Source organism: Polypterus senegalus, chromosome 8 (assembly GCF_016835505.1).
Source record: "Polypterus senegalus isolate Bchr_013 chromosome 8, ASM1683550v1, whole genome shotgun sequence".
In the NCBI taxonomy this organism is placed as follows: domain Eukaryota; kingdom Metazoa; phylum Chordata; class Cladistia; order Polypteriformes; family Polypteridae; genus Polypterus; species Polypterus senegalus.
This window is the reverse complement of record NC_053161.1, coordinates 34,784,063-34,805,254: the sequence shown is the minus strand read 5'-3', so window position 1 is coordinate 34,805,254 and position 21,192 is coordinate 34,784,063. Positions and strand designations below refer to the sequence as shown.

Genomic DNA, 21,192 nt, shown 5'->3' with positions numbered 1-21,192 from the left:
CATGCACATCAGAGCAGTGGGAATGGTAAAACTGTTGGTTTTATTTGTCAAACCGTGCCTTACTTAATTTATTGTACATGTTGAATATTTCAGGGGAAATCTGTCGCCTCAGGCTAGAAAATGTATTAACCCTTGTTGATTGTCACATTGCTTTAGCATTCCTTAATATGATAAATAATATTCCATTTTTTATAGCAAAGATGAAAAATGCAGTAGAGTATAGAGCAATACCAAATATACCTGTGGTTTGTGCCAGCAGACTTAAGTAATGTTTTCAGAACATCTTTTGAAAGGCTTTATAATATCTTGTTACAAATGTTTATATGCATGAATTATGATTATGTATAATTATATTTCAATCAGTGAGAAAAATGCCTTCATAGCATAAATACCTTCATTGGCATTTAATTAAGAAACTCTTTGTGGCTGTTAAGCGAATTAAACAGTTTAATCCTGCTAAATGTTAAAGCAAGACTTAAATTTTAATTTGATGTAACTGTACAGATAAAAATAGTAATAATGGAAGTTATATCCTTACAAACATCAATTATGTGTACTGTTTACTTTTATTTTGCAGACAGCTGGGCTTGGATCTGGTCCCAAGGAAGGAGTTTAGCATGGTAGATCCAGATGAAATCAGTGTCACAGAACTATACAAGCTGGTAGGTAGATAGCAGGCACTATTTTTATGAAAAGTCTACAGTAAAACAAGATCCCTTAATAGAAGTTGCTATAGCAACCAACATGCTTCCTTAATTTACATTTGAAATTTGAATCATTTTTCCTTAATTAAACTGATTTTGGTACCGTCAACACTTACTTGTAACTGAGTTTAAAAAATAGACATTTCTGCTACTCCTATCTGTCCATCTATCCATCTATCTATCCATCTATCTATCCATCTATCCATCTATCTATCCATCTATCTATCCATCTATCTATCTATCTATCTATCTATCTATCTATCTATCTATCTATCTATGCATGCATTTTATATATATGTGTGTATATTGTGGCAGACAGCCAGGGTCCATGTCCGGCTGGGATGCCCCTTCACTCTATATTCAGGTTGGAGTGGTGGCTTGGTTTTGCGCAGGGCTCCATGGGAATTGGAGTTTGGTGCAGCCCTGTTGGGTTCCGCAGGCGCCGCAAGGGGGTGCTGCAGCTGGAGCTCCTGAGCCCTTATGGGCAGTGTTTTCACCACACCCGGAAGTGCAGCCGGAACTCTGCAATCAAGCACCTGGAGCACTTCCGGGTGAACTATATAAGGGGCCATCAGCCACCATTCCAGGAGCCTGAGTCGGGAGTAGGAGGACTACACTTGCCAGGAGGAGTGGTGTTGCAAACTATAGTGTTTGAGTTGGCGCTTTTGTGTGCATTGGGACTACTGCCTGTGGGACATGGGGAAGACATGTGTCCACGGGTGAAGAAAAATAAAAGTTCTTGGTTTATTTTAATGTGCCTCTGGTGTGATTCTGTGTCAGGTCAGGCGCCCATATAGCGCCTTTGTTACTATATATATATATATATATATATATATATATATATATATATATATATATATATATATATATATATATATATATATATATACACATACACATACATATTCTATATATAAATTGTGTGTATGTGTCTGTGCATTTTTTATATCAAACATGGTCTAAAAAATTGTGAATCCTGATCTATATAATGCAAATTATTTTTGGGTTGTGCCACTATACTTATTTTGCATATATATTCATCAAGAAAAATACAAATAGTTGAGGACGGAGGCCACCAAATATCCACACTGGAAAGTAATTTTTTGAGAGCTCATTCTTGTGAATAAATTCTAGTTCTACCCTTTCTTTAAATTCTCAGTCCCCTTTCTGGCAGAACGTTTAGGACATTGGTTTGTCATCTAAATTCCCTTCACAATTTAGCTAGGATTCAATATATGTTCAGTTTCGATAAACATTTATTTGAAATGCTTATTATTTTTAGATATTTATTTTAATAGTTCATTGCTTAGATAAATGGCAAGATGATGCATGAGGTAACTTCTGATACCTCTTCCATAAATGTCCACTTACCTCTGAGTTCAGTATCTCATGAAATGATGAATCTGTTTTGTTGAATTGCGGTGGGCTGGTGCCGTGCACCAGGGTTTGTTTCATGCCTTGTGCCCTGTGTTGGCTGGGATTGGCTCCAACAGACCCCCGTGACCCTGTAGTTAGGATATAGTGGGTTGGATAATGGAAGGATGGATGGATGTTTTGTTGAATGCTTTTGATTTGGATAAAATGTTTATTTTTAGTAACACTTTTTTGTTTTTTTACCATGCATACATTGATAAGGACATTGAGGGACACTAGGAAAATACACTTTCACACATGGGCTTATTAAAGAACAAAATTGTATCATGACCCCTTTCTCTACTCTGAGCGTATTGCTTAGTTATTTCAGAGTTGTTTGACTGTTAACACAGCAGGCAAAAAATGCTTTTTTTGACATTCACCATAAAATCTTTACTAAACATTTGACAATCTATAACCATTAAATAAAATGAAGAAAAATGTAACCATATGGTATGAATTATGCACATTGCTAGTACTATTTTGACACTTACTACTACTTATGTTTCTTCGACACCGTTTGACTCCTAAACCTAACGCTGGTTTATTAACTAGAATGAAGGACTGTTAGTGTCATTTATTGAGCACATGTAAAAAAGGTAAATATAACCAAAATCACCTCCACATTATGTCAACACTTCAGAATCAGCCAAGGATCATTTTCATCCTGAATGTCCAAGGATTAGCCCCTGATGCTGCAGTGACACCTGACTTGTCAAAGACATTTAGCCATAAGATGCAGTATTGCAAAGACCATGCATTTCCTTTTAATAGTATTCTACAGTACATTGCCTTTTGCACACAAAGGAGACATAGCCTGTTACCCCTTCTGCTTGCTAGTCGACCCTCCCAGCTTTGTCATCTGTTCATCTGCTGCAGTTTAGTTATCTGTGGGGCTTGATGTTGAGAATAATTTTAAATGATTTTGCTTTCCGCAAAAAGTAATAAAGTGAAATAAATCAATAAATAAATCCTAAATTCACCAAATTTTGACACTTCTGTTCCATTGAAGTTTTACTGTTATTGCACTTTTAGTTGGTAACGTCAATTATATCAAAAAGTGTCCTTTAATCTTTAGATAAGATTAGATTTGAATAGATTATACTTTATTTGTCCCCAATGAAAAAATAAAATTTTTAATGTCATATTTTTAATAAAACATGATATTTCAGTTTTTTCTGTCAGTTTTTAGTAGAGATTTAAAACATTACATTTTTTTCTTCTTTTCTTTGCTTACATTTCTTGTCTAATTTGTACTTAGATGGAGCATCGGCATAGAAAGAAAGAAACTCCTGTCCAAGCAAGCACACATCACTTGTTTGTACAGATGAAAAGTCTGATGTGCTCTAACCTTGGAGAAGAACTTGAGGTCTTTTTCTCCTTATTTGACAGCAAAGAAAGTCGACCTATAAGGTAAAAGTTTATATTTTTCTACCTATGCATTGTAATCATTCTTGTGCAAGAGTGTCTGAATTTGATGTGGTACAGTAGGTTAAAATGGGACTCATAGGCTCTTAGCTAACCTTGATCAGGTCACTCATCCAGCCTCTGTTTATGTTGTAATGAAAACCATAATGTGAACTGAAGAATGATTGGTAATTTAAAGGCAAGGTTAGAATGAAAAAGGCCAGACTGCAATTCACCAGGACAGCTCCTTGGAACATTTAAAAATCTCTGTTGTTAGTTTCCTTTTGACATTTGCTAAAAACAGTTCATTTTAAACTCTGATTTGCATTTTTTGTGAATTTATTTTGCCAGCTATATGTGTTCTGGAAATTGTGAAGTGTGTTCTGACTCATAATTATGATTCCCCCTTTTATAACATGTAGTGTAAAACTAAATAAATAACTGGATTGAAAAACAAAAAACAGGCCAGTTCCAGCTCAGCTTGATGTTTTAAATTTGTCCTTTTCTATGATTTTCTTTACTCTTAAATATATGATAAAATGATAAAACAGTAACTAAAGTAACTCGTTTTTAGTGGGTCAAAAAAAAACACAGTTGTGTTTTGAATGGCAGGCAATGCACACAAAAAAAATTATTTTGTTTCATTTTATATTTTACTTTCTCACAAATTTCAGCCTTTGTTGTATTTTTATTTATTTATAATCATTCCGCTAATTTTCAAAGTGCCGGTAGATAAGAGTAAAAAAAAAATGGTACAATACCAATCAATCTGCAGTTTGCAACAGATCATTATTTTGTTTGTTTTAAAGTAATTTTCTTTTATCAAAAAATAAAAGATGTTGACTGATTTCTGTTAGTTCATGATCTTTATTTTTTTTAAATAAACATTTCCATACAATTAATACATCACAGATCAATAAGAGATAGTATAGTACATCTTTTTCTGATCAAATATGCTTCCCTAATCATCTAGAGAAAGACTTAATATGAAGTAATTGCTCTAAGGAAACTCTAGTTTCCAGAATGCTAGAAAAAGTTCAGCATCACCAAATAATTATAGAGAGGTAATATCCATGGCAACAATGAAGCAGTTTGGACCGTGAAACTAAAGCTGTCAAACAACTGGAGAACATACAGTAGTTAGTATCTTTTAAATATGAAAGGAGACCTTCAACCAGTGGTCTCCTAAGACTGTTGAGTAAAACTGAAATATTAGTAGTGGGACATTTGCAAGCTGAAACAATAGGGTATCCAGGATTGTCTGGTTTGTGGATTTTTGGGGAGAAAGTAAAACTGAGACATCTGTGGGTTTTTAACAATGGAGACCATTTTGCAACGTTAGGCAAATCCTTTCTGCTGACAAGAAGAGAAATGGTAGACTGTAACAAATAATATAAAGAATAGTTATCAAATACACATGGGGATACTCTAACAGTTATGATACAAATTCATAAATGTTATCCTAGACATATTAGTGACACTTTTCCTTCCTCGAAAACCTACTTATGTGGAGTATTGAACCATCCTAGCCAGTATGCCCTTCTGCAGGCTCTGACAGAGTTCTTCTCCCTCTTATTTCCTGAGGTTAACAGACGGCTCTCTGTCTTGGGATCTTTTATCCTCGTCCAGGGGGAAGTTAACTGTGAGAGGCTGTCTACTGTCTAGTGACAGCTTTATTGGTCCCAGATATTTCCAGTAACCTCCTTTCAAATGTACAGTGTTATGTATACTGTCATCTGAAATGTCTGCCTTACTTCATGTTTGGATTTGGTGAGGACTAGATGATTGTTATTTATGTCTTGATTAAAAAGCATGGAATTGAAAGGCAGTGTGTGTATAATTGCAATATGAACTCTGACACCTCCTGCTCTGCCTGAGGAATTGTGTGTTTTTTTTGGGCTAATGCTTATAAGCTCCAGTAAATTGGTTGCTATTTTTTTTCCCTCTAGTTACATCCCTATTTCCTGACTTTGTCCCCTCTCCTTTTCAACAAAAATAATTTAAAGCATGAAAAAAAAAAATGCCATTAAATTTCACACTTTAAAAATACTGGGGTATAATGGGTGCATTTTATTGTTTGCTTGTTTGAAAGTATTTGATAAATATCTTTACATTTTGGTATAAAGCTGCAGGGGGTCTTTGCCGGTTTGCTGAGTAGGAGTATTGTGAAGTTTGTAATTTAAATGAGGATTGTGAATCTGTTTATTCACAGTTGTTAAGGGAGGGAAATGAAAGAATTGACTGAGGTTTGCTGCCAATTAAGAATGTCTCCAGAGTATTTTAAAAACAGAAAAAAAAATGGTCAAGCAGTTTGTAGGTCCAGGCAAATGGGCTAAATGCTATGCACAGAAACATATGGTGACTTTAAAGCATGTAACTTGCACCTATGCTAGTTTCTATTCACTACAGCATAAAGTATGCCCACTATGTAAATGTTTAGGGTATACTAGGGTTTGTTTTTTTAAACTATAGAATTGTGTAAAGTCTAATGTAACGCCTTTGAAAATATATTTCTCTGTCTCATATTACATTTAGAGGTTTGTGCACATTAAAATGTTTAGCCTAAGGTCTCTTCCTCTTTCTAAGTTGTATAATTCTAATCATCATTTTAAATGATCCTTTGGCTTCTTACAGTGCAGTGATGTCCATTAAGTACATGTTTAAAAACAGCATAGTAATGTGTGAATGTCTCTTAATGTGTTTCTTTGTTTAGAAATTGTCCTCTTAAAAAAAAATGTAAAATTAATTTAGTAAGTGCTAATACTTGCTGTAGATATTAAAATGTGTAAATTAATTTATCTGACAAAATGGAAAGTACAGCATGTAATTATTGTGACTTCAAATAACTTATCACTGCATGAACTTTGATTACTAGACAAGGATACCTTTGGTGAATACTTTTGGAAACCTTTGCTTGGTTTTGAAGCAGTTGTCACCGCAGTTCAGTTATAGAACTGTATTATAACAAAAATGCAATGTTTGGGCAGTGATATCAAACACCAAAAGTATATTAACCAGGCTACCGGCTAAAGCAGTAACCTGATGAAATGGGTTGAATAATGAACTATAAAAAGCATAGTGATGATGAAGAATCAGCTTTCAATTTTTAATTATATTTAGTTCATCTTGATTCTTAAAAGAAAAAGGATGAAATTAAATTTATTCATAAAAAAGTGTCAAAATTTGTAGACTGAACAGTATTTATCTGTGTAGTATTTATTTCTCACAGCATGGAATTTTGTACTTTTACCAGCTTTCCCTCTCTAACTTTGTCAATGAGAAAATGTTGTGTGTGGCTTTCTAGTTAAATGAAAGTGTGAATTTTAAAGTGCAGGCCTGAAAGACTGTGCCCTTGATATCTGTCCTAAATCAGATAATGTTGCACCAAGAGGGGCAAAGGTCAGTGTTGGGTAGTTTCCAGTTATTGTCCTGCCTGGGATTTGTAAGTTCCTTGTATTCTATAGTCAGTATCTCATAACTTTGTGTACAGTGTGCACTACGAACTGTCTTACATAATGCTTACAGTAAGTGTGCCCTACTTACTGTTAGAACACAGCATTGTTGTCCTTATTTTTCAGAAGCATTTTACTACACCAGGAACACTCCTGAATGCCTAACCTCTTAAACTCTCTACTCTATGGTACAGTAGAGTTATGGATGTTAGTGAGCACTGTGGCATGTTTACACCAGGGTTTGTCAGTGCTCTGTAAGTAATCTTATTGACTCAGTGAACGTAAACCCAATAGGAATAATTTCAAAAACCACTTTCTGGGTTCTTTGAAATTAAAAATTCAAAGTAGCAGAACATATTTTTATATTGTCCAGAGAAGGTAAGGGGAGTAAACAAAAGTGACTACTGATGGAGATCTCTGGTAAAAAGTATTTTAGTGAATATTTCATAGTGCTGGGGAAAAAAATAGAAAGTAAAGAATAAACTATTTTTATTGTAATATAGTATTGATAAACTGAGCATAATTATCATGATTTGTTTCTATTTTTGTTAGATTTACGGGTATAGAGACTTCTTCAGCTGTGCTAACACTTCCATTGTGCCATCTGTTAGAATATAAAAGCAATACATTATAGTGGTGCATGTTTAACAAAATACATACCCAGTGTGCTTCATATCAAAAGTACATAAAACTCAAATTGTAATTGCATACTTCATGATGATTGTATTAAAGACAAAATGGCAAACAAAAAAAGGAAAGTTAGGTCATGGTGGCATTTAATACACTTGCAGTGGGTTTGTTTTCCTCTGTTGATTATTATCACATAAAGATATTATATATCTTAAGTATTGTGTGTGATTTTTTGTAAGGCTTCTTCTGATTAGATAAAAGAAAATTTATGTAATATTTAAGATCAACAAAAATGCAAATGATAAAGTTAAAAAAATCCCTTTTTTTAAAACATTCCTTTTCATGTTTTGTGAAACAGATAATATTTAACTCTTTTTCACCTTTGATATACAGTGAAATTATTCATTGTCACAAATTTAATTTCATTGCAGATCTTATTCCATCACTACATCTTAAAGACTGTTTATTTTCATAATGAAGCCTAAAACTGTTGAGATCCTTAAAACAAACTGTTAACTGCATTACATTCTATGCTCAAGTGGGATGTCAGCATTCAAAATAAATAGCACATTTTATGCAATGAAATTGTAAGAATTTGCTGTTGATGATAGAATGAGTGTAATTTACTACTTGGTGAAGAAAAAAATTGAAAAAATCTGCAGTTATGGTCTTGGGAAAAGGAAATTACTTTGGAGAAAGATTGGTTGGTTAAAATGCATTGAGAATATGTAGATGCAATAATGGAGGTAAAGGAACTTCTGATGATAGATCAGCTTGACTATGTATTGGTTTGAAAGGAAAGGACACTTTCGGAACTGATAATAATAGTAATAATAATAAAAACATTCTGAAAAAGAATGAGGAAATTAAGAAAGGAAATTGGAAGATTTAGAATAAAGGATTAAAATGGTAGAAGGAGAAACAAAATTAATTTCACAACTGAATATGGACTTCCAAAGAGTGCAAGCAACACAATATGTACTATAGTTATTGGATGACATGCAGTGGCTAGCAATATTATCTTATAAATTTAAAATAATTGGTTGGTTAGAAATTAACCGAACATGGGTTTCAATGTATGTACAGGACATACTGTGAGTGGACCATGTCATGAACTGGTATTGCATGCTACCTTGCATCATATGCTACTGGGATAGTCTTCAGTCTCAGTTTTCTAATTAGGATTATGTAGTTTTGAACATGTTTATTTTGTGAAGGATCTGTTTAATTTGTGTGTATCTGAGAAGTGTGGAATTGGAACAAAGAAGCAGTACAGTCGTGGTTAAAAGTTTTGAGAATGACATAAGTATTGGTTTTCACAAAGTTTGCTGCTGTAGTGTTTTTGATCTTTTTGTCAGATGTTCCTATGGTATACTGAAGTATAATTGCACACATGTCATAAGTTTCAAAGACTTTTATTGACAATTACATTACGTTTACGTGCAGAGTCAATATTTGATGTGTTAGCCCTTTTTGACCTCTGCAATTCACCATGGCATGCTGTCAACAAGGTGCGGCACAGTGGTGCAGTGGGCAGCACTGCCGACTCGCAGTTAGGAGACCCAGGTTCGCTTCCCGGGTTCTCCCTGTGTGGAGTTTGCTTGTTCTCCCCGTGTCTGCATGGGTTTCCTCCGGGTACTCCGGTTTCCTTCCACAGTCCAAAGACATGCAGGTTAGGTGCTTTGGTGATTCTTGTCCCTAGTGTGTGCTTGGTATGTGTGTGTATATCCGTGCCCTGCAGTGGGTTGGTGCCCTGCCTGGGGTTTTTTTCCTGCCTTGCGCCCTGCGTTGGCTGGGATTGGCTCACGCAGACCCCTGTGACCCTATAGTTAGGATATAGCGGGTTGGATAATGGATGGATGGATGCTGTCAACCAACTTCTGGGCCAAATCCTGACTGAGGGCAGCCCATTCCTGCATATTCAATGCTTGGAGTTTGTCAGAATTTGTGGGTTTTTGTTTGTCCACCCACCTCTGGGTTTGAGGATTGACCACAAGTTCTCAATGGAATTAAGATCTCTTTTGCCTTATGGCACTGGTGGTGCCCCAATCCCAAGCCATGAATAAAGAATAGTGCCAAAACATACTCCAAGAACAACTTCTCCCAACCATCCAAGAACACTTTGGTGGCGAACAATGCCTTTTCTAGCATGATTCTGAGAATCTGAAGAATCTCACAAGGGACAAGATCGAAAATCAGTATTGGTTGCTTGTGATCTTCGGGCCCTCAGGTGGCACTGCATTACGACCAGGCCTGATTCTGTCATGGAAATCACTGCATGGGCTCAGGAAAACTTCCAGAAATCATTGTCTGTAAACACAGTTAGCAGTGCCATCTTCAAATGCAGGTTAAAGCTCTATCATGCAAAGAAGAAGCCATAAATGAACATGAGCCAGAAATATTACTGTCTTCTCTGGGCCAAAGCTCATTTAAAATGGATTGAGGCAAAGTGGAAAATTGTTTTGTGGTCAGACAAATCAAAATTCTTTTTTGAAAACATGGGCACCGCGTCCTCCGGACTAAAGAGGAAAGTGACCATACGGCTTGTTATCAGTGCTCTGTTCAAAAGCCTTCATCTCTGATGGCATGGAGGTGAATTAATGCCTATGGAACTGTCAGCTTGCACATCTGGAAAGGCACCATCGTTTTCAAGGAGGGCCTTGCATATTTCAGCAAGACAATGCTAAACTGCATACTGAAATGAAAAATACGACAAAGAAGATCCAGGACTGTTGAGCAGCTAGAATCCTATTTCAGACAACAATGGAACAACATCCCCCTCCTAAAAGTCCAGCAACTGGTCTCCTCCGTTCCCACATGTTTACGGATCGTTGTTAAAATAAGAGGGGATGCTACGCAATGGTAAATATGGGCCTATCCCAACTCTTTTGAGTATGTTGCTGCGATCAAATTCAAAATGACCTTACTGTTTTCTTAAAATGGTACGTTTTCTCAGTTTGAATATTTGAGATTATTATGAATAAAATATGAGCTTACAAGATTTGCATATCATTGCATTTTGTTTTTATTTACATTTTACACAGCATCCCAACTTCTTTGGAACTGGGGTTGTAATTGTACAGTGTTTGGGACTGGTACCTGTCAATTCAGGCATTACTATTAGTAGACTAATGTTTTAATATTAAAATGTAATCCGAATTCTTAAAACCTTTCTAAACAGATAAAGGTTTCTCAGTTCTTCCTACATTTAGTTATGAAATTATTTTTATTTTTGTGCTTTTTGAATTTGTATTAGCATATTTAAGGCTAGAGGTTAGATTTTATCATCAATATAAATTATACCAAAGTTCAATCATCATTCAGATGCTTTTATTTTCCATCTACTTTCCATTCTCAATTATGCAGAGAAGGAAGTCACCTGTATCCATTCTTTGTCTTCAGTAGATTAAAGTACCAATTACCTTGTGTAAGGTTCATGGTTTTAAGTTGAAGAGCAGGGATTTAATTGTGGGAACTGGTTGGAGTTATATGTGCACTTTCTTGAGCTTTAGTTTACTTAGCTTGACTAATGAGCACTTTATGTAACTTTAGGAAAGCTTGTGCAATTCTATAAAAAGCTAATTTAGTTTTTTGAAGTGACAGCATTTGCTTCAAGTGTTATAATGTGCTTTATACTGTATATTAATGGTTCAGACTTGAAATATGGTATATTTACTGTGAATATATTCGAATGAGTTCTTGTTAATGCTTTAAACTTTCCTTCCTAACTACTGTCTATAGATATAAATCAAGGAAAGCTAGATAAAAATAGTGTTTTGTCAGTATTCTACATGCATTGTAAAAAATTCTGATTGTACTGTTTTTGTGAAGTTTTGGAGGCTGTTAGAGGTGGGCTACAGTCTTACATTTATTTATGAATATGCAGTGCAATTACAACTTATTGCCTGTTGTCATAGGTTCAATTTGTCATCAGCAAAACTACACTAAACATATTAGAGAGACATACACAGAGGGAGAAACTATACTGAAAGGTCTCTCAAGATGAGGGAAATGTGTTTCTCCCTTCCTTTCAGGTGTTGGAAATATAACTGTTGTGAATTGCCTCCCAGTGTTTAATGTGTCTTCTGGGTTTTAGAAAGCTGTTATGGAACATACCCTTTTTCATTATTAATAGCACTCTGTAAAAAACATGGAGGAAGGTGACTTGTATGCATAGATGGAAATACGGGGCATATTTGGACACGTGCAAAAGTGTGTTCTGTGATCAACTAAATTGCCTTCCACTCTTTGGTATGGTATTGTGCTTGGCATTTCTGTAGTAGACTATGGCTTGGTGCATCACTATCTGATTCCTGCTTTCTCTCCATATTATAGTAAAGCTAATGTCAATGGAATTGGAAATATGAATAACTTAGGTCATCAGTGATCCACATCCTGGAAGACCAGCCAGCAACAGATCAAAATGTGGAAAACAGGCTGTCTTTAACACGTCATTACTTAGTCAAGCTACACATAGTAAGCATAAGAGGTTGTGGTTTCTTTTAGGCAGTGTTGCCACTAACCATTGCATTTGGTATTTTAATAGGGGGCTCTCCTAGAAAATTACCAGATTTCACTGTTATCCTTATCAGCTACATGTGTGTGTGTAGTCCTCATCTCCAGAGTATGATTCATAACCAAATATACTGTATTAGTTCATAGTAGGGCGGCACGGTGGCGCAGTGGTAGTGCTGCTGCCTCGCAGTTAGGAGACCTTGGTTCGCTTCCCGGGTCCTCCCTGCGTGGAGTTTTGCATGTTCTCCCCGTGTCTGCGTGGGTTTCCTCCAGGCGCTCTGGTTTCCTCCCACAGTCCAAAGATATGCAGGTTAGGTGGATTGGCGATTCTAAATTGGCCCTAGTGTGTTCTTGGTGTGTTTCCTGTGGTGGGTTGGCACTTGTGCCCTGTGTTGGCTGGGATTGGCTCCAGCAGACCCCTGTGACCCTGTGTTCAGATTCAGCGGGTTGGAAAATGGATGGATGGATGGATAGTTCATAGTACATGCTGCTTGAACTTGGCATGTATACAAACAGAGTCAGTGTTAGCAAGTGGTCAATAGAATAGTAAGTATCATGATGAATGTGTGTGAAATGGAGTCTAATTTCTGCAAACTGTTGGCCTGTTATAATGTCGTTATTTGATCCTTGGGCAGTCCTACATAGTTCAAGATAATAGAAGGCACTGATGTAAATAGGCATGAGAGCCTTTCCAAAAATGTTACCATCAGTGTTGCCAACATTTTCCTTTTATCTAGTAATTTGACCACTGTCAATGTAGTTATTTGTTTGTACAACTCACACATTCTTGATGTCCTGTAAGCAACATGCACACATACTGGAATCACCATGACTTAACTTTTTTTTTTTTAACCTTTCTCTATCATTCATTTTGCTAGTCATGAATGTAATTGCTCTATTGCACTTGGTTGTGATGCTGTACTCCAGTGCTACAGGACTATTCAGAGCTTCAGTGTTTTTATTTTTGTGTCTAGTCCGAACATTTAGGAAAACAAGAGTTTGCTGTTGATTTGTTGCTCAATCTAGGAAAAAAAGTCTAAATAAACTGTATTTTGCTTTGTCAAAATAAAGAGCCAACTAAACATATTAAATGTGTATCAATTCAACCACAAAAATGCCATTTCTGGCTAACCAGGTTATATTTTTAGGTGCTGTTGCAATAACGAGACATACTTAAGATAAAGATTTGGGGCAGCCACCCGTATAATCTGGTGTCCCAGCTGCAAAGTCGTTCTTTTTATGAAAATACAGTACTGAAGTGCATACAAACGAGTCCAAAACAAGACTGAGGGAAGAAGGAAAAAGGGCAGGCTTTTAAAGGGGAAGACAGGAAGTGAGGTCATAAGGATCGGGCACGTGTTCTTCACTCATTGGATCGAGCCCGGACGTGACATCACAGGGGCCGGAGCTGGTAATGTCTACTTCCATTGGCTCGGTCCCGGAAGTGACGTCAAGAGAGCCAGGTGGAATCTCCCGGGAATGGTCTACAGGAAAGGGAGAAAAAGAGTCAGTGCACTCTGCCACATCCCGGCATTCTTCAGAACTGCCATCACTCAAGCTCTTTAGCTGCCTCCCATGCGCACGTGTGTGACAAGGCCCCCCCCCATAGCCCAGACCCGTCGGGTCGGCTGACCCTAACCGTGAGGTTTTGAACCCGAGAAAGAGCATCAGCATTGGCAAGGAGAGCACCCCGGCGATGAACGAGCGAAAACTTGACCCGCGGATTCGACTCCTTGTGCAGGGCCATCCGCTGTAGAGGTGTATGGTTTGTGACAAGGGTGAATTCCCGGCCCAACAGGTAGTACCTAAGCTGAGTAATCGCCCATTTAATCGCCAAAGCCTCCCTTTCCACCGCTCCATACCTGGTCTCCTGGTCCAACAGTTTCCGACTCAGGAACATGATGGGGTGTTTCACAGCATCAACACTTTGGCTCAGCACGGCACCCAGGCCTGTGTCCGAAGCGACCGTCTGGAGGATGAAAGGCAAAGAAAAGTTAGGTGCCATCAAAATAGGTGCGGACGTAAGGGCCTGCTTTAAGTCACCAAATGCAGCGCCTGTCTTCTCAGTCCATACCACAATGTTCAGGGCCCTCTTCTTTGTTAAATCAGTCAAGGGTGCCGCTCTCTCTGAGAACCGGGGTACAAACCGGCGGTAGTACCCAGCTAACACGAGAAAGGCTTGGACCTGCCGCTTGGTTCGCCGACGGGGCCATTTCAAAATGGCATCAACTTTGGAGCACTGTGGCCTTACGGTACCGCAACTCACCAGGTAGCCTAAATATTTGGCCTCGCTCAATCCAAAGAAGCATTTCTTGGGATTAATCCGAGCCCGCCTCACCAAGTGTCCGCAATACCGCTCGGACATGCTGTAGGTGTTCCCTCCATGTGCTGGAATAGATGACCATGTCATCCAGGTAAGCAGCACTGTATGAGTTATGAGGCCGAAGCACTTTGTCCACCAGACGCTGGAAGGTTGCTGGAGCCCCGTGTAACCCAAATGGAAGGACACGATACTGCCAGTGTCCGCTAGGGGTACTAAGCGCGTTTTTCCTTGCGAGTCCGTTAAAGGAACCTGCCAGTACCCTTTTTTCATGTCAAGTGTGGTCAAATATCGAGCCTGTCCAAGCCTCTCGCGGAGGTCGTCCACTCGTAGCATTGGATAGGTATCAAATCGGGAGACTTGATTAAGCTGACGGAAGTCATTGCAAAACCTCCAACTCCTGTCAGGCTTACCGACAAGCACAATGGGACTGGACCAGGGACTATAACTTTCCTCAATCACACCTAGTTCCAGCATGCGCTTGATCTCAAGCTCCACTTCAGCCCTTTTTGCCTCGGGAAGATGATACGGGCGTTCTCGGACAACAACCCGGGCTCTGTCACAATGTTGTGCTCAATCAGAGAGGTCCTTCGGGGTTTCACTGACTACCTCCCGAGCGGTCCGGATAACTGTTTCCAGCTCCTGCCGTTGTCTGGGACTTAAGTCCGTGCGAAGTTAAGGCTGTATGTGTGAGCGAAGAGTGAGCGGGGCTGGCCGGAGGAGGGATCGGGGTCCCTGTCCTTCCACGGTTTCAGCAGGTTCACATGATAAACCGCTCCTTTGGCCGGCGATTGGGTTGACTCACCAAATAGTCGACCAGTCCCTTCCTCTCCTTAACCGTAGGGGCCTTGCCAGTGGGCAAGCAACTTGGAGTGGGAGGTAGGCACTAGGACCATGACCCGATCTCCCGGGTGGAACTCCCGAAGAGACGTGCCGCGGTTGTAGTAACGGGCCTGTGCTGCTTGAGCCTTCTCCATGTGACTTTTAAGGAGAGGCTGAATCTTTCCAAATCTATCGTGTAACTGCGCGATATGCTCTAATATGTTTGTAGAGGGAAGAGCCTCTTCTTCCCAGCCTTCTTTCAAAATATCTAATATGCCCGAGGTTGTCGCCCATACAGTAGTTCAAAGGGGAGAACCCGTGGAGGCTTGTGGGACTTCCGATAGGCAAAAGAGAGGGGAGGAGCTGATCCAAGTTCTTCCATCCTTGCTGACCACCCTATGCAGCATTTGTTTGAGAGTCTGATTAAACCTCTCCACTAATCCGTCGGTTTGAGGATGATACACCGTGGCCTTTAAATGCTTTATTTTCAGTAACTTGGCAGTCTCCTTGAATGTCTCCGAGGTAAAAGGGGTCCCCTGGTCTGTCAAGACATCCCTGGGGATCCCCACGCACGCAAAGACCTCTAGTAATTCCCGTGCGATGGCTTTAGAGGTAGCTGAGCGCAACGGAACAGCTTCGGGGTACTTTGTAGCATAATCCATGAGGACTAAAATGTACTTGTGTCCTCGGGTTGAGGGCACTAGGGGTCCGACCAAATCAACCCCAATTCTGTGGAAGGGAACGTCAGTTAAGGGCATAAGGATGAGAGGAGCATGGTCCCTTCTAGGAATTTGTCGCAGTTGACACTCCGGGCAGGAAGCGCAAAAGTGACGAACCTCCTCATTGATCCCCGGCCAGTAGAAACGGAGCTTGATCCGCTCCAGAGTTTTCTCGGTGCCCAAGTGGCCACTTAGGAGCTGGGCATGTGCTAGCTCGCAGACTTGCCACCAGAAGGTATGCGGAATTAGCAGCAGCTTTCTCTCCTGCCCATCATGCATTGCTACACGATAAAGGAGGTCGTTGTCTAACACAAAGTGAGGACCCTGTGGCATTGACTGGTTGGAGCGCTGGCCGTTGACTAGGACCACTGCATTTTTTGCAAATTTCAGGGAGTTGTCACTCCACTGCTCCCTTTTAAAGGAGGCCGGCGTCTCTCTATATTGGAACCGCAAAAGGAAGAGAGGGTCTGCACCGACCTCAATGGGTGTGGTTTTCTCCCGCTCCGCCGCAGCTCTGGTGGATGATGTGTCAGCACGCGACGGCCCGGGAGTTGCCACGTCACCAAGGACAACTGCTTTGTCTCTCTCTGCTGGCTGATTACACACCGTGGAGGCAGCTTGAGACGGCTCATCTCCGTCCATGACTAGGCCCAAGTTAACCCAGGGAGTGGTAGGTGTCTCACCGCTTTTAATATTAGGCCAGTCCCGCCCTAGTATCACCGGGTGTGGAGGATCAGGAAGGATTGCCACGGTTACTTTCTGAACTGATCCTCCGTAGCTGATGACACAAGCGGCAGTCCTGTACCAGCGGGTTTCCCCGTGGACAAAGGTTATACTGGCCTTAAATTTTAACCACTGTTTTGCGGTAGCACAAATCAGCGGGCAACAATGGAAATGTTGCTGCCGGTATCGAACAGAGCCGAAGTTTTAAACCCATTAACGATCGCCACTCCTGTGTGTGGAACCGCCAATGGGGTTGTCAGAGCACACCAACCCCTCCTCCCCCTCCACCTGCATTCCACCTTATTCCCAAGCAGTTTGCGCGCCTGCGGCCCCAGGGACGCCGGCACAAGCTCTGGGTTGTACAGTGGGGGGGGCTAGGTTTTGAGACATACTCCGGCCAAGTTCGGCCAAGGGACGGTTCAGCTCCCCCAGATTGTGAGGCCGTCCTTTGTTTTTCTACGAGCTCTATGAGCTCTGCCAGGTTTGTGAACTGTCTACCCCAGACCGGCTGGGTGAAGCCCCGGGATAGTGTGTCCAGAAGCAGGTAGCAAGCCACCTGCTCTATTATTTGATAGGGCTTAAGTTTCTGTGGCCGTAGCCACTGCCCTACCCTTGCCCATAGGGACCAGGCTTGCTTTGGGGTCAGCCGATGTGGGTCAAACCTCCAGTTTTTCAGGTTACTCACCTGCCAGTCTGGGGCACCCCTAGATGGAAATCGGAGCTTTGGCTTCACAGGGAGGCGGGCACTCTCCTCCGAGAGAGCATCAACAGCCCTTTTCGCCTCCTCCTTCCGAAGCAGCCCAAGTCTGTGAGCCCCTCCTGAACACTCCCTGGCCTGCCTAGGTTGCCCAGTGGAGCATGCTGGGAGCAGAGCCTGTACTGGGCCACTCCGAAACACAGGACACCCTCCCCGCCTGGAAACTCTGCTCCCACCTGGATGTGTTGCAGGTCCTGTCCCCTTTTCTTCCAGGACTTCTCGATCCTGCCGACTACGCCAATGTTGCAATAACGAGACATACTCAAGATAAAGATTTGGGGCATCACCCGTATAATCTGGTATCCCGGCTGCAAAGTTGTTCTTTTTATGAAAATACAGCACTGAAGTGCATACAAACGAGTCCAAAACAAGACTGAGGGAAGAAGGAAAAAGGGCAGGCTTTTAAAGGGGAAGACAGGAAATGAGGTCATAAGGATCGGGCACGTGTTCTTCACTCATTTGGATGGAGCCACGGACGTGACATCACAGGGGCCGGAGCTGGTAATGTCCACTTCCATTGGCTCGGTCCCGGAAGTGACGTCAAGAGAGCCAGGTGGAATCTCCCGGGAATGGTCTACAGGAAAGGGGGAAAAAGAGTCAGTGCACTCTGCCACATCCCAGCATGCTTCAGAACTGCAGTCACTCAAGCCCTTTAGTTGCCTCCCATGCGCACATGTGTGACAGTGCATTCTCATATAATGCATGAAGCATGTATTGTGATAGCCATGTATGTTTGTCAGCATGAAATAACATGCTCCCAATGAACCATTTTTTTGAAATTTAACACACTTACTCTTCAAGGAAATTTGTCAAGACACATCTATTTTCTTTGAAATATCTTGAATAGATCACGCTGTACACAGTTTTAAAATTTCAAAGTCTTCTATAAAAATCCATTGGAGAATTTGCAAACTGTCTGTCTTTAAACAGAGAAACATTCTGTTTACTGTTTCAATTTTGTCTTGACAAAGGTTACACCAGCTTGTAGATTTTTCTAAAATATTTTTATATTTCTCACCTCTGGTAGCCTCTACTGATGGCAAACAGATCCTCAGTACAAGTTCATAAAACACCAGCAAACTATTTACGGGGGAACTCTGTCAACGCTGTTTGTATACATGTAGAAACCTCTACATAACCAAGGGCATCAGCCTTTCATACCCTCCAGTGCTTTAAGTTGTATAATAATTTACCATCAGAGTGCTGCATGACCCTGATATCCATAGTTTTCACTTGCTGTAGTAAACATTGCCTTTCACTTAGGTTTCACTTAAGTTATTCCCTGCCATTTTCCAACCTTTGCAACTCCCATTTCATGAAAATTACAAAAACCAGACATGCCCCACCCAAGTGCGAATTATTTGCAAGTTTTGTTTTTTGTTTTTTTTTGTTAATTAGCCACTTCAAATTGTTACTATGTGTGAATATGCTATATTTATGTGTTTGTGAGTGACAGTATTTTGCGTGATGAGCTAAAGTCCAACTCTGAAATGGATTGAGAAGGTTGTAGAGCTCTTCCGGTCTCCATTGTTGAGGAGCTTCCTGCATTGCGGGAAGAGGGCCAAAACTGAAGCTTAAAAGGAGGAAGATAAGGCAGAGGTCTAAATAAATCCATGCCATTCAAACCTATTTGCAGGACCTGATTAAACTCTGGATTCAAAAGCTTCTGGAACTCTGAACCTTTGATTTCTTTCCTTAAAAAATGTTCAGTCTTTGGTCTTTTCATTTGATATGCCACAATAAAAATGTATCCTCCAGACTCTGATGGAGGGAAAAAAAAAAGAGAGAAGGTTGTAGAGTTGACCTATTGAACTCAGTCCATTGAGGACTACAGTGTTTGGATATTCCTCAAACTCACCTGAATGTTACGCCATGCATGCACTTTCCTGCTTACTGTATTTTATGCAATTGACTAAGGTGAAACATAGGTATTACATCACAACTTGGAAAACTTTGCTAGCTTTGTTTTCCCAGTATTATCCAGCTTGTAGCCCTGAGTTCATAAGACATTCACTGGGAATTCCCGGTCTGTCCGATAGTATAATTTCAGTTTGAAACTCTGTTTGTTGTTACAATAAACTCAGTTTCAGTCAAAAATTTAGTTTATTGTAACAAAGTGGATTTGTATACTCATACTATTTAGAAGTAAAATGCCTCTAAACTTACAAATGAAACTCTGCAATATAAATCAAATTGACCTGGCAAGTCCAGATAACCCATCAGTCTGGTTTATCTGTTTTCTAAAATAATTGTTTATTATTCTGGTGAGATTATGTTTTTGCACAAATGGATTGTAAGAACTGTATATTAGAAGTTCTTTGTACTTTTTTTCTGTAATTTTGTGTGTTTATCTATCCTATAGTGTACAAGAGTAGGTAATATTTTGTTCATTGACTGTTTTGTGATGTACTTTCTATTTGGAATCAAGGAATCATGGTTAGATACAATACTGTGGCTACAAGTATGTTTTATGCCTAGAAATCTTTGACATTCATGTTTAGGGATAAAAGGGTAAATCTTTGTGGAATTTTTTCACATTGGAAAAGAAGAATGAATACATTACAACTGGGCATCAGAGGGTTTTGCCAGATGATTGTCAGGTAGGTTTCAAGGCCAGTTTCAGTTAAGGGTGTATTTGAGAAAACTAGGTCAATGATAGTCTCTTTATAAGATAAATAGAAAGCTTGATCTTTTAGTATTACTGCAAATGGTTTATTGTTCATATGCTGTTAGTATTTTTTGTATTTTTTTTTTGTTTATAAAGTAGCTGTGTGATTTTTTTTTTGTTTTGTTTAATTGTTTTTGTTAAAGTATTCAAACCACAGTTTATTATGACCTTATTGTATGTTTTTTAATACAGTGTGGTTTCTTTCTAGGCTTGGCCAACAGCCAGCATGTCTCAAAATAATAAATGTATTCCTTTGTCTGGAATTGAGTTACACCATCTGGGAGCTGAACCATGCATTTTATCAGTGCCAGAATTAACACAACATAACCGTAATCAGGCTAGGTACTATTGATTAAACACATAGTATCAGTAATTTCTATCTGCAGAATGTGACTATCTTGATTTGAAAAAAACCCTTGAGAGCAAAGGTTGATGACTTCCTTTTAGATAAGGAGAGCTTTTGACCCTATTAATATTTTATCATATTAATTTCTTTTTCTATCCAGTAACCAGCAACCTTGCTTTACACTACTGTTGAAAAATCAGTGCCTTAATTCTGTAATGTGTACTAGAAAGCTGTTTTGGTTAATGTATTAGAGATGATATAAAGAAGTATTATTTTAAAGTACCAAGTAAAGCTTCCTGTGATTTCGATTTACTCATGAAGAAGCATTTTGGTTAAAAATTATTAGAGCAGAACCATTTTCTAAACATTTATGTCCATTGATCTGTTATTCAGTAGTGTGTGTGTTAAGAATTTTGTTTCTTCATGTGATGATTTAGTAATGTTTTTTAAAATAATCGTGTCATTTCTCTGTGCAAGAATGTTTTGCTTTTGGGGAGTAACTAGGCTATCTGTCATTCTAATTGTATTCTTTATATATATATATATATATATATATATATAAATAAAATATGGTTTTTAAAATATAGAATTAGCAAAAGTCATTAAGATTTCTGGTTTTCCGTCTGTGTATAAATGCTAATTACTTCAGGACATAATGTCTTCTTCAATCAGTTATTGGAAAAAGCTAGCACAGAAATCAAATTTTTCATTAGTGT

At 39.4% G+C, this 21,192-nt stretch overlaps 1 protein-coding gene across 3 annotated transcripts in view; it reads left to right on the top strand.

Moving 5' to 3' along the window:
* dock4b (dedicator of cytokinesis 4b) overlaps nucleotides 1-21,192 on the top strand; it is a 432,150-nt gene that overhangs the window by 193,648 nt on the left and 217,310 nt on the right. For all 3 annotated transcript variants that reach the window (XM_039760946.1, XM_039760945.1, XM_039760944.1), the window contains exons 7-8: nucleotides 578-662; nucleotides 3,379-3,530. In XM_039760946.1, coding sequence (XP_039616880.1) covers nucleotides 578-662; nucleotides 3,379-3,530 — 237 coding nt within the window. The remainder of the gene's footprint in view (nucleotides 1-577; nucleotides 663-3,378; nucleotides 3,531-21,192) is intronic.